Below are 14,192 nucleotides of genomic sequence, written 5' to 3'. Positions count from 1 at the left end.
CTTAAATTTTAAAAACTGAGTCGGTAAAACTCACCAGCACTGTGATCCTCTGCTTTTAAAAATAATTTTTACTCATCCAGAAGGAATCTCCACATTCCTTTCTAAAAGTAAGCTCAACTAGTATGATTAAAATATAATTTGATTTCCTAAAATGGATATATGTGTAACGTGCCCAAAGAATATCCAGATACTGTATGAAGCACATATATGTGGTTGTTCAAATCTTAAGTAACTTTATAAAAAAAAAAAGATCCATTCCGTAAGGAAAGTTATGCTACTCAATTGTTTATAGTTCTGAGTTGATGTAGCACAGTCACTGAACTTTGTTGAAAAATCACAAGTTTCATTAGTTGATTTCCCAGGAGTAACTGTACCTGAACTAGTCTTTTATACGTTGCTGAGCTTTAAAAAATACATTCAAAGCAGCGATGGAGTTGAGGTGTCAGTTCAGATTTATTAAAGTAAATACAAGTCTCACTGTTGACAACAAAAATTAATAGAAACACTCTTTATAAGAAAAGCTACATTTTTATATGTCTGTTAAGAAATGTAAAACTGGGTAAGACCTTAGTAAGTGCTCTCACCTTGGCAGATAGATTGACTATTTCTGTTCTTTTGGAGCCAGTTCAATTTCTAGTTTACCTATAAAGCGTGGCCAGTCTGGCTCGGCTTTGATTGTATTAAAAAAGTATTCAGTGTGACATAGTTCTCCCTGTCCTTTGAGACCAACTTGAGTCCAGAGGTAGGGGACATTGAATGAATGGTAAGTGTGTGCAGTTTTGTGTCTAGCCAAATGTGCTTGACATTGGCCACGAGGTTCAGCAGCAACAGTGCCTTTTTGATGCTAGACTACTTCGGGTTTTAATGTTAGGGTAGCTCACCTGGCACTTTGACTATCTTTCCATTTATATTGCTAACTGAAAATGTTGAATTAGTGGAAGTGGCAAGGGAATCTTTCTGGTGGCCAAGATTCCTTTGGCTTTGTGCTAACTTCCTTGTTCTTTCACCTATCTGGCAGACAAAAGTATCTTCATGAATAGGTTCCCTTTGCTCTTGGGGCCTCAGCAGAGTGGAGAGATCACTTCCTGTTATATGCTCACCATTTAGGTGCCAGTAGGGGGCCTTCTTGCTGGTTAATTCTATATAAATACATTTTCAGATACTTGTATTGAGATCAGACTGAAAGCCACTTCTGATAACCTTCTATTACTGTGCTAATAGTGACAGAGCTAACAATGACTTGAGTTAATTTTATTTGTAGCAGTTAGAAACTAATTATGGCATTTGCCTGAAGCTGTATTTACTATATAAAGCAGCAGTAGTAATAAAGTAGCCCTGTAATTGTGGAAATCTTATTACCTAACACTAATTTGGTGCCAGATGGAGAGAGCTTTTCGGCATCTTGAGTCATTTGACAAGACCTATTTTGCAGGTGTGGAGACAGTACCTTTCCTCATGTGCAGATTTATCTCAGTTAATATTCTCTATAGGAGCATACGCAGAACTACTTGGTCTCCCTTCTTAAACTGAAATAGAGACTCTCAACTTCTTGCTGTTGGATTGCTAAGGACCCAAGCAAGAAGTCATTATTCATTTAAACAAGTAATTTAAGCTTTACCAAATAATTCAAAACTTACATTTGCTAAGCACTTACAACTCTATGAAGATATTGTCTCCATTCTATCAATAAAAACCTTGAAACTCAGAGAGGTGAAATAACTTGTGAACAGCCACACAGCAAGTCTACCGGGATTCAGAGCAGAAGTAACCCAAATTGTTACTTACCCCAGCAGTTAAAAGGGCTGTAGCCAGATGTGCTTATGATTTGACAGTGTCACAAAGTTTGCTGTCATCTTATGTCCCTTATATTCAGTCCCAGAGAAAACAGCACAATGACATTATATTCTGAGGTAAGGCTGCCAAATGTGATCAAGAAGAAGATGTCAAGGAAATTCCCTGACAGTCCAGCGGTTAAGACTGCGCTTTCACTGCTGAGGGCCCAGGTTTCCACCCCTGCTTGGGGAACTAGGATCCAGCAAGCCACTTGGAACCCAAAAACAAATATGTCAAAATCACAAATTAATGAAGTGCTGTGAAGAATGTAAAGATACAAAGTGATTGATTTGACCCTTAATAAAAACATTTTTCTCATTTTGATATATCCAGTGCTTTAGGCATTGCTTACTATTATGCTTTCTCTTAACAGTCTTGTTTTTTAAATTTATGCTTACTCCACTTGGGGCATATACAATGACTGCTACTAAAGGTATTTCAAAGCTAAGCAGGAGGCCTTAGTTACTATCTTCCTACTACTAAGGATGAATCTTTCATATCCACCGAACACATGGGCTCCCACTCCCTGGAGAGGGGAGTACAGTGTGTTGAATGTTGCAGCTGAGCCCTGTGTGTGCTTATTTATAAATCAGCCTTGAAAGTAACTGCATGCATCAGTAACATTTGCATTGAGTTTATTTTGATGTGTTGCTGTCTAATAAACTCAAGGGTTAAACTGCTTCCTTAAGTAGACTGATCAACTAACAGAATTTTTTTGTATTTACCTGTTTGGTGTCATATGTGGTTTATTTTATGTGTGCTTTAAGTGTAAAGATTTTCTTTTTGTTTCTGTCACGTATGTCACACATGGATATCTTTGTAAATTTGTTTTTAACCGTCATTGAAAATAGTTCTACATCATTTTTTAAAAAGGAAAACATGACTTTTTAAAGCCTAAATTATTATTTTTAGTAAATACTTTTTACGAAACAAGTAAAAACATGTTTTCTTCATTAATAGAATAATTACCTTAATTTTTTTTTTTTGATCCTTTGGCTGTCCATATTACCTCTTCAGCCTTGAGAATGTGTTGGTGAACTGACAGATTGCGATTGAGAACAGCGTCCTTCCCTGTAACACCCCCTGTACGATTGCATCATATCAGTTTATTTCACAACCACATAAGGATGTGGCTGTTTTGGAAATATTGCCATTCATAGAAACCTACTAACCTGAAATGTTTTTACCACTTTATTTCTTAAATGTAGGTGGAAAAAACCCACATCGAGGTCACAGTACCCACCCCAAACGGTGACCAAACGCAGGTTTGTGCCAGCGGGCCACTTGTTCCTTTTTCCCTCCCTCCCCAATTTTTTCTTCTCCTGTCTTCCCTGCTCCTTAAAAAAAAAAAAAATTATATATATATATATATATAATGAAAGTTCAAACAAACTTCAATGAGCCAATATTTTATCATTTTTCTTTCTTTTTTTTTTAATAATGGCAAAACAGAAGCTTGCAGAAAAACCTGAAGATCTGATAAGAATGAGGAAGGTTAGCTATTTTTCACTTTCACAAAATCATATTACCATCATCCCTGCTGACTTTCATATTGCATTAAAAAGACAGTGATCCATTCTTTTCATTGATTTCTCTTAAGCTGGGAATACTTTCAAGTAGCAGATGTATACACACACACATATATACACACAAATGTATATATATGCATATATATATACACACATATGTATACTAAAGAAATTATAATCCTGTACTGTATATTGAAAAATGTCATTAAAATAAACTTTTTCAGTGTGAAAACACCTTCTTAAATACAATGAAATAAGTGAAGGCCAAATCTATCCTTTAAACTATGTAAGAAATATTTCACAGTGGCACCATATGCTTGGAATCAACAATATGCATCCAGTATTTATGCTCAATGGACTTGAGTTTGAGTAAACTCTGGGGATCTGTGAATGACGGGGAAGGCTGGCGTGCTTCTGTCTATGGGATCATAAAGAGTCAGACACGACTTAGCAACTAAACAACAGCATCATGGAAACCGTCATAGCAGCAGCTCCCAGCATTGCTAATAGTTATGGGTTTGGCTGTTCTGTGTCTCACTCTTCTTAGCCAGGGAGTGGGATGAATGTTTTTACTGAATAGAATATTGACTGACTCTGTATAAAATGTCTTTAGATCTTTCTTATGGAAGGTATTAGAGATGTATGTACTGTGGTATTACTAAATATGAAACAATGTCAAAAAGCTAAATAATGTTTTAAAGCATTTCCCTACTCCATGAACACAGAGATTCAAGACTTCTTAAAGTCATGCGTTTTAAGATAACCCTCAAACAGCTTAGCTTCAAAAAGGAACATAAAACAGCTTGTTATGTAAGAAGCCAATGAAGCCAGGAGCACTGTCTGTTTAAATAACATCATCGCATTCTCGCATCATTCATGAACAAGGCCATCCATTCTCTGCTGGTAATCATGTTCTCTGTGTGTCCTTGTGGTTCTGTGACCATTTCACGTTGGCATATGCTTCGCTGTCGACATTTAATTTTGAATATTTTTTTGGTTTGCCAATTTGCAGTTTTTTCCCGCAAGAACAACATTTTAATTTTTTATGCTTTTCTGTTTTTCCCTCTTTCATTTTCACAGAAAAAGAGAGAGAGACTAGATGGTGAAAACATTTATATCAGACATAGCAATTTAATGTTGGAGGTTTGTATGAACTTGAAGCTTATTTCAGTTGGTTGCCTGTAAACCTGCATTCTTCGCTGATCCTCTTTCTTCTTTCTGTGCTGCGTTTGGTTTTGCATGCCATTGCATGAGAGAACTTTAGGTTTAAGATGCTTTTGCATGTTGGTAAACATGAAGATATGCAACCATCTCTACTTGTGAATCTTTAGTTTCCATTTCTCATACTTATCCAAAAATATATGATTGGGACTACCTCTCTGCATCCCATGGTTCCATTGTTTTACCCACTTTTAGAAAGAACTGTATCACTGTTTAAAAGTTTATTGAATTGTCCAAGAGTATAAATTCCTATAGGTCTCAAGCATCAAATTTGTATGGTTCTTTAATCTTCTGAACCTAGAGAGTGTGGAAAAGTATGATCACAGTTTAAAATGGACTTGTGAAAATAACAAAAGAGTAGTCAGGGGGAAAAAGTAAAATACAGGAAGGAAAGAAGGGAGGCTGGCATTTAATGAGTAGTTCATATAATATATATAAGATAGCTTAATTGTAAAACAAGTCTGAACGGGAAAGTCGCTCAGTCGTGTCCAACTCTTTGCGACCCTATGGACTGTATAGTCCATGGAATTCTCTAGGCCAGAATATTGGAGTGGATAGCCTTTCCCTTCTCCGGGGCATCTTCCCAACCCAGGGACTGAACCCAGGTCTCCTGCATTGTAGGCAGATTCTTTACCAGTTGAGCCACAAGGGAAGCCCAAAACAAGTCTATGGGTATCGAATTTTTATTTTAAAGAGAAAATTGAGGTTTAGAGAAATTAAGTAATTTCTTTGCGGTTATAGACTAGTAAATCGGTAAAGCTCGGATTTGTGTTAGGATCCATATAATTATTAAACTACACTTTTCTCCTATTCAGAAATAGCAACATAACTATCTGCTATAGGAATTGTAAGGTCATTATATTCAATATTGATCAGATTTTCACCAAACTTATATTAGTATACTTTATCTAGTTTCAGACTCCACACTGGATAAGGAAACGTAAAACTAACTAGAAGATTAGGGGAACTCTGTGAGGAAACATGAAGGAAATTGGAGTTATTCTGTGAAAAAACAGATCATGTTTACACATCAGAAACTCTTCTCTGATGACCTAATTATGACTCCACTCAAGACAGAACCACAAATATAAATAAAAATTTATATTTATGTTTATATAAATATAAACAAATATAAATTCTGACATCATGGATTTAACTCAAGTACAAAGGAAATGTAACTGTGTAGGAAGATAATAAGTGGTTCTTGCCTTCAGGAAGCATATAGTGTAGGGACAAGTGGAAGAGAGAAACAGGGAACAAGTAAACTGATAAAATGATTATAAGTTATTATAAAAGCTATGAAGGAGATAGTATGGCATGCTAATAAAAAGGATCTGCTCCAAATAAGGTGGACAGGGAAGTTGTCTCTGATGAGGTAACACTTCGCTGAGACCTGAAAGGTGAACATATGTACCAGTAGGTATTATTAAAGTGGAAGTTTGAAGAAATTTTTTTAGATGGAACTTATCCTCCAGGAATTAGTTAACCTCATCTTATTCTTTATCAGTACCTATATTTTGAGTGCCTGGTAGGTATAGTACACTTTGATAAAAATAAACTATGGCCAGTTTTCATTAACCATGTCCTGAGCAGTGGCCACAATACCAAGTGCTTTATATATATTTACCTCATGTAACATGGAGTTTTCTTAGGCTGGATCCTAGGGCATTTTAAACTTGGTAACTAGATCTCTCTGCTTTAGCACGTAACTGAAACTAGACCTGAATGGTTCCACTCCTGAGACTAGGAAGAATAACAGATGTCAGCTGATCTCCTTATTCTCAAGCAGTGTAATGTCTCCCAGTTCCAAACATGCCTGTTTCCTGGCTTGCCCGCCGTTGATTCCTCGACTTAACTGGAACCTGCAGTGCCAATCATATATTTGTCCTTTGTTCCACGAGGTGTGTTATGGCTTCTGAGACTCACAGAGTCCCTGTGTGTGATGTGTTTTTCCCAGCATTTCATTGGCAGCCATGAGAGGGGATTTCTAAACAAGTGTGTGTTTGAAAATTAAAGCTACTAACCACCTTTCCAGAATATTTTCTGTTTAATGACGTGTTTGGTTTGATTGCTGCTAAACTTGTAGGATGATAGGTGTCTCACCTGAAAACAGCCGAAATAGTTTGGCTCACCATCATTCTCTATATTGTAAAAGTTCCCCTGCACACCCCCAGCCCCACTTAAGGAAGTTCTCTCAAGTTGTCTGTCATACTAGCAGGGTTTTTTTAAGTATTCTTTCCTCCCCCTACTCCTACCCCACCCCCACTAATGCTTTGTTCTGGCACAAATAAGGTCGAGTTCATTTTTAGATCTGCCGCCGCCTCCTCCATCTCCCAAAGAGAACCTGTAGCAAGTGTCTATGGCAATTTCTATTTGGAACAGGTCCCTTTGAAATCTGAATTTTCCTCTGTGCCCCCACAGGTTTCCAACAGAGCCAGCTAAAAAGGTTGGAGGAAGCTCCCTCAGAAGCTACTGATTTTATCGAAACATTTATTTTCTCAGATTCCAAGCCAAACAAAAGCTAAGCAGGCTAAGTAACAAATCACGTTTCTCATAAGTAAGAGGCTAATAACCGAGAGAGTTATGGTTTTATCATAGCATCTCGTGATCATTTTTGTTTTGCTCCATTCTCACCTTTAACCTCCCAAATCTGTTTAGTTGTTCTTGGCCCGAGCAGATTTGATTTTTGTCAGAAGCTAGGTCAAGAGCCATACATGCCTGGTGGGTCTCAGTTGTTCAGCCAACTACGGAGTCATTGACAGACCTTGTTCCTGCTTTTCTTCAGCTAGTAAACATGGTTTTCTTGCTTTCAGCTAGAACAAAAGTGCAAACTGTGGTTTCCCCATGGTGACGCCCATTTTCATGAGCTATACTCACATGTCACCCCAGCAGGCAATGGGGGAGCTACAGGATTGCCCTTTTGGGGTTAGTTTTCTCTTTGATCTCAGGTCGCGTAAACCTCTTTCAGTCTTGCAAAAATAAAAGGAATAGGCTACTAAATGCATTTTCTGAATGAATATCTCCTGAATCAAAATTGTGTCATATGCTTCACTGATTCTTTTTCTTATACTGTATTCTCTTTGACATTGCTTTTGAAGAAAATTTACTTAATTGAAGCCTCTATTGCCCCAGGAGGAACTTTTTAAGCAAATTTTTGTTTAAACAAGTTCCTTCCCCCCTCCAACCCCCCCCAAATGAGGCTGTTTCCCATGGAGCCAAAGAAAAAAAAAAAGACTAATCCCCAAAAGTCACAGAGCATATTAAGAGATATATTTAGTATTGTGCTTTTCTTGGATACAGAACTGCCTTGATATATAATAAACACAGAATTTTTAGCAGTCATCAAGTGACAGGCTCCCACATGTTTTGATTTCAAGCACAGATCTTTTGACTTTTTTTGAAGAAATATGTTGGACAAAGAACATTTGAGTTTTTGTCTTCACATTGTATCTCCCAGATTATTTCTGGCCTAGTCTCTCTTTTGAAAGTTGGTTTCTGCCTCCTGTTACATAAACTTGAATGTTATTTATTATATCATTTCTAGCTTTATTTGTCCAGTTTTGATCATTTCTCCTTGGAATATCCCCCATGAAAGTTTTTCCCTAGTTGTCCGGTAGTCACATCTGCTCCAATAGTTATTTTAAGTTGTCAGTGAGACATAATAAGGTATTTGACAAGTTCTTATTAAATTGCTCCCCATCCATTGACAGTAACTAGAAGACAGTTTCTATTTTGAATGGTACTAAGGGATGAAGTAAAGCTGTGAGAAGGTAGAAAACATAAGGCTTTTAGTGGGTATGGATAGTACTGACAAAGAAAAAAATCCCATTATACTGTATATCCCTGAGTAATTACTCAGAGATAGTAACAATCTGCTCTGGAGGCTTGAGCCAGGAATTTCAATAATACATTTTTGTATCAAGAAGGGGTTATTCCTATTTACCGAAACCCAACAACAGCCACCAGGTAATAAGGAAGCAAAATCCTCTCCAGGTAGAGATAGAGGGGTACTGTGCAGTTAGTTGCAGTTCATCAAGGCAAGGCAGCCAGTGGTGGGGGTCAAATCTTTCACCACGTCCTTCGTTTAACAGTTTCTCCTTATCTATCGCTATCTCCATCCTGCCTGAGCTGAGCCTTAATCAGTTCCTATCAAGCTGAGGCTGATTGGGCTGTAGGATTACCTGCTTGGGATGAGGAGTTGGAGATCCAGTGCTGTGACATGATGGGAAGAAGAGTTGTAACATTAAGGAGTGAGCTTTTTATGGGTTCTATAACTGCTAAGAGCTATAGGGTGATGACGCTTTACTGCTTCCAAGAAAAGCACCATGTTAAAAAAAAAAAAAAAACACACACAAGAAAATATACCATATTGTATATTTACAATTTGAATGCAATTTATGGATTAATAACATCTATCCTGGATGTGGAGTTATTTTCTTCCCGTGCCCATAGTATTCTGTGGGCTTCCATTGATGTGGGCTTTTCCCTGAGTATTCATTGTTTTGCATCTTTGTCCTTTCAACTATAGGATTTAGACAAAAGTCAAGAAGAGATCAAAAAACATCATGCCAGCATCAGTGAGCTGAAAAAGAACTTCATGGAATCCGTGCCAGAACCACGGCCTAGTGAATGGGATAAACGCTTATCCACTCACTCTCCCTTTCGAACACTTAACATCAATGGGCAGATCCCTACAGGAGAAGGGGTGAGTACTTTGTGTGATGAATTGTGAGAATGAGTGAAATAAATGCTTTTGTATATTGATAATCTGTATCTGAAAGTTCAGAGCTGAAATCTAGCTTTGGTGTCTCATTCATTCCAGCTTTAAAGCATTCGTGATCAGACACTCAACTTTTTAAGTCACGTGAACCACCCAGTCCAGTCATGGGAGCCATTTAGAGCGACTGGTTGATGATTAGGCCCTGAGATCTGTCTCTGCAGCTGCATGCTTCTGCCTAGTGTATGTTTACAAATTGACCATAAGCCAGTAGAACTTTATGTCCCAACTGTGCCTTCAAGGGCCAGAGAGTTTACTAAATTTAGTAAGATCAAAATTGGAAAGGGATAAGCATTTTTTAAAAACTTTGTTTGAACACTTGCACAACTTAGAAATGTCTGGAATGGTTGACCACAATTATATAATAAACTGAGGCGGCCTCTAAGCCAGAAAATGGGGAATACCAAGTCTTAATGATTGCATTTCAGTTTTAGAAGAACTATTGATGATTTATTTTATGAGTAACATCAAATTTAATATACTGTTTTTTTTAAGATAGTCACAGTTAGAAGTGGTGATATCTTTTAGAGGCTGTCCTTTTTCTGTTATTGTTGTCATTCCCTATTTTAGAAATCCTACACCTGAATAAATGAATCTGTGTAATGAGAACATATTGACAGTTACTTTGAGCACATATTCAAAAATCCTTTACTTAATCTTACCCTGTACAGGTTAAGTATGTATGTGTGTGTATGTATATATATAGTCATAGTCACAGTGTAATGATTTTAAAATTATATGCTGATTTTCCCTGAAAACAATAGCAGTTCTATTTAAGAAAGGTAAAGTGATATCTTAATAATTTTTCAAAATTTAGTTTTTATATTCAGAGTTCATGGTAAACTATTCCAACTTACTGTTTAGTTTCTGGAACTGGAGAAGATAGTAAGTTTGTTCACAAAGGACACATTTTATATTTTTCAAAATGTGATTAAAATTGGCTAGTAGCTCTCCAAATAGAGTTGAACCCACTTCACCAAGAGGCTGGAGAATTCCTGAATGATGGGCAGTGAAAAAGTTACCAGGGATGATAGGATGCAATTTTTCCTATTCTCTGTCCTCTCAGCCTCCACTCCCTGGTCCTTAGTTCCGTATCCCAAATCTGGAGCACGTGCCCTGGGGCATGAGACAGGGACTACCTTCTATAAGCCCGTGACCGCATGAGAAAGCACTTGTTGCTACCTCACCTGGCTAACCCTGCAACCCATAACTGCGTATTTTCTAAGTATGTTTTCTTTTTGACTCATTGCAGGTAATAAAAGATGCTCAAATACTTTGAAAAAGTAACTTAGTACCCTCTTGGATGAGGTTTGGTAAATTCAAACCAGTCTCCAATTCCAGAAAATAATCTTGTGTCTTAATAGAAACCCTTCAGAAACCATCTCAGGGCTGATTTAGGGAATATCTGTTTCATTCTGTGGATTTTGAAGAAATGACTTTTACAAATTAAATTAGATCAATAGGGAGTACTTTAGCTCTAGGGTTATGGTATTACCCCTCTAAATGAATAATGTAATACATAAGAACTATACTGTGATAACCTTTTATGTAGGTTAATTCCACTTTCTGGCATATCTTACTTTTTCTTTGATAATTAGGGCAGTATTTCTGTTCTCTGGGGATACCTCTTCCACCTTTGACAGCATTGTTGTTGCATTGCAAGGCAACTGAATTTTATATAATTTGTGTGTGACCAGGTGAAGAAAACCTCTGTCCTTCCCTCGGAAAGAAAGGTTGGTGGGCCAGAGGTAAAGCTGCTGTTATGACTTGTGCTTCTCAATCAGAATTTGCTCTTGTTATGGCACTAAGCAGATAGTCCCCCCAAAACTGAACAGCAGCTGCTCAGTGATTTTTTTTTTTCTTTTGGCTATACTAGTAAATTCATATCCACCGCCTTTGGACCTAACACATATGACATTTTCACTGCTGCATTTTGCAGCTTTCAATTTGCTTATTTCCGCGCATGGCTGGTTGAAAAGCTGCATGAAGATGTAAATATGTATTCAGAGAGAAAAACGAATTTAATTGTACCCTATTCTTTTTATGTTGTCTTTCTTCTCCCTCTTATGTTCTTTTAAAAATCATTTTAATTTTGCATCCGTTATTTTCCTTTTTTTCCTTTTTTTGCTGACCAGTCCCCCAGCTACTTTCTCCCTGATACATATCACTTAGGGGTGTGCAAAGAACCAGTGTCGAACTTCCGAACAGATCAGAGAAGGCTGGCTCAACTGAGAGAACTTAGAGCCAAGTTTTTCCTTTCGTAGAAAACATCTGTCTTGACTGGATGGCAGAGTACAGGAATTGCTGGGGGAGAAAAATTTCTCAATTGGGAAAAAATAATTTTCCTTAAAAGTATCAAAAACATTTGCTTAATGTAATGTATAAACCTTTGTGATGGTCCTTATTATTATTTAAAATCGTGATTCTGAGTGGGTGGGGAGGGAGTTTGTAACTATTGAGATTTGTGAGGGTTTGGGTTAGGGGTTTATTTTTTTCTGGTAGATCTTGGAGGCTCATATAAACTTTTATACTTCTGTGTTTTTTTTGCAATCTTTGAAATGTATGGGATTAAGATTTTTATTCCCTTGAGCAAAAACTAATTGCCATACTGAATGAACTATTGCAGTTTTTTTAGGCCTATATGAAGAGATACGAGGATAACATTTTATATTCTGCCATTCTATTTGTAATAAAAGTAACTTTTCTGATGGCAAGAAGAATGTTTCATTATTGGCTTTGCCCAATTGATCTAAGAAAAATTGGCAGCACCAAAGCAATGAAAAATGACTGAAAATTGGTGTGAATATCCTTAAAAGAGGAATAAATACTGTAACTAATGAAGTCCAGGGATTCCTTGAACTTTGAGGATTTCTGATCTTCATTCATTCACTCAAAAAATTACCTATTGAGTACCCTACTGTGTTATAGAAACTTTGCTAGGATAATTACCAAAGCAAAGTAAAATACAGTGTCCAAAAGATCTTCCCAAATCCTTTGCACATCCCCAAGTATCATTTTTGAGCATTTTCCATCTGTCATTTTGTTCATCTTTCTCTGTCTTTCTTGATCTTCTACCGTGAAAGCAGACACAGGAACGTGCTCTGTTAGTGCAGGACGAAGAGAAAATTAAAAGGCAAGAGAGATCTACTGAAAGAGCCTTGCCCCAGCAAGAAAATGAAGAAACTCTTCCCAAGGTTTCTATTCCAATCCCTGAGGATCACAAGTTTCTCAAAAAGTGCCACCTCTACTCTAGTACTTTTTCATCTCCTCGTGTTCCTTTCGTGATGTCTTTTCTCGTGATTCTTGCACTGGCTGTCTGGTGGTTGGTCTTTCTGTGATCGGAAAACAGGGGGCTCGTCTGAAATGTCAAGACTAAAACCATTGAACTTTGTCGCTCGCTTCTACTGTGTTACCTCCTGTGTGTTACCCTCTGACCTTGATAGCTCCTGTCCCAGGGGAGCGCTTGTGATCATGTTCTGTCAATACAATGTTACTCTTTGTAGACGATATATCATGGGGTACAAAGGAGTAGCCATGGATTGCCAAAGCCAGTTTTCCTCACCGAAGTTTAACAAGTTTAGGCAAATTGGATTTAAGCGTGCAGCAGGTTGGTACTTTGCCCAGAAGCTTTAATTCTTTTATCCTGCATGTTCTTATTGTATACTGTTGCTCAGTACTCCTCTCCAGTGCTTCTCACAAAGCAGGGTATCCTGTAGACACGTTTGATGATAGTTACTTGTGTGGCATGGGCTTTGTAGTTTAAAAAAAAAATTCAACTTGCTAACCTTTCCAAAGCCTTAAAATGGTACATTTTAATCTATGAATCCATAACCACTCCTTTTCTTGAGATATCAAGCCAGTGCATACAAAAGCCTTTTTCTGAAAGGGGCTTTTGACTTCCGTGGCCTTCTTATGTATGTTTCTGAGGTGTACAGGGACAAACAACTTTTATCCTGCCCAATGTACAGAAGAGGTCTGCAAAAGTTAAATGCGTTTTCCACAAATGTAATGTTGATGGTGTAAGGAAAATGGTGCTGGTGCCCTTTAACCTCCAGCCAGGGCTGAATTTTCCAGGCTACTCTACCCATCTTCAAAAGTCCTGGAATAACAAATTTCTTGAAGATCTGGACATACGCATACCCGTCTCTGAATCAGAATACTGTTACTTCTTTATTGAATTAAGTAATTATATTGCTAAAAGCAATATTTAGCCATTATGATAAGGTTGAAGTATATATTGATATATTTTGTTTTTCTGATAGATTTCAGACCTGTTTATTCTTACATGTGCGTTGAAATGAATTGTCTTTAATCCATGGTCTTGTGAGCTAAGGCTCTGTTGTGACAAGTACATGTCTTCTGTTTGCATGCTGATATTAAGGCTTCCCTGTAGTAAATACGCGTGTGCTCTCTCTTCACAATCCAACTCGGATGCCTAACCTGTTTTTCTCCCCTCAGTATTAATGAAATCTTGCATGTAGCCTGCTTTTTATGGCACTTGAATGTACCAATGTGGATGATTTGGTTAATGTTGTCTCAAATATTTGTTTTGAAATCTGAGTTCATAGAGTTGTCAAACTGAGATTATTGCACTTTACTTCTCAACACTTTCCAGCTGATGAAACTTCTAAACAAGACTTTTTAAGGTGGTAGCTTCTTAGAGTTTAAAAAAAGAGACAGAGAACAGTAGAGCCAAGACTCTTCTGTCCTTCAATACCCACTACTGTTATTCTTTCTGGAGACATGTAGAAATAATACTGTGGCATTTCCTGAAAACTATGACTAGGTTATTATAGGCTCTCCAAAAAGATGGGAAAGAAGTGAAAAGCAAG

The 14,192-nt window shown here is 37.3% G+C and overlaps 1 protein-coding gene across 7 annotated transcripts in view; it reads left to right on the top strand.

Moving 5' to 3' along the window:
- EPB41 (erythrocyte membrane protein band 4.1) overlaps positions 1–14,192 on the top strand; it is a 165,314-nt gene that overhangs the window by 117,367 nt on the left and 33,755 nt on the right. The window contains exons 13-17 of one of the 7 annotated variants that reach the window (XM_052635557.1): positions 3,042–3,098; positions 3,286–3,327; positions 4,443–4,505; positions 9,112–9,288; positions 11,058–11,108. In XM_052635557.1, the coding sequence (XP_052491517.1) occupies positions 3,042–3,098; positions 3,286–3,327; positions 4,443–4,505; positions 9,112–9,288; positions 11,058–11,108 (390 nt within the window). Of the gene's footprint in view, positions 1–3,041; positions 3,099–3,285; positions 3,328–4,442; positions 4,506–9,111; positions 9,289–11,057; positions 11,109–12,446; positions 12,555–14,192 lie in introns of all 7 variants that reach the window. The other 6 variants (XM_052635559.1, XM_052635558.1, XM_052635562.1 and 3 more) reach the window with 6 other exon arrangements.

The sequence above is a fragment of the Budorcas taxicolor genome, chromosome 2 (assembly GCF_023091745.1).
Source record: "Budorcas taxicolor isolate Tak-1 chromosome 2, Takin1.1, whole genome shotgun sequence".
NCBI classification, from domain to species: Eukaryota; Metazoa; Chordata; class Mammalia; order Artiodactyla; family Bovidae; genus Budorcas; species Budorcas taxicolor.
This window is presented reverse-complemented; position numbering and strand designations above follow the sequence as displayed.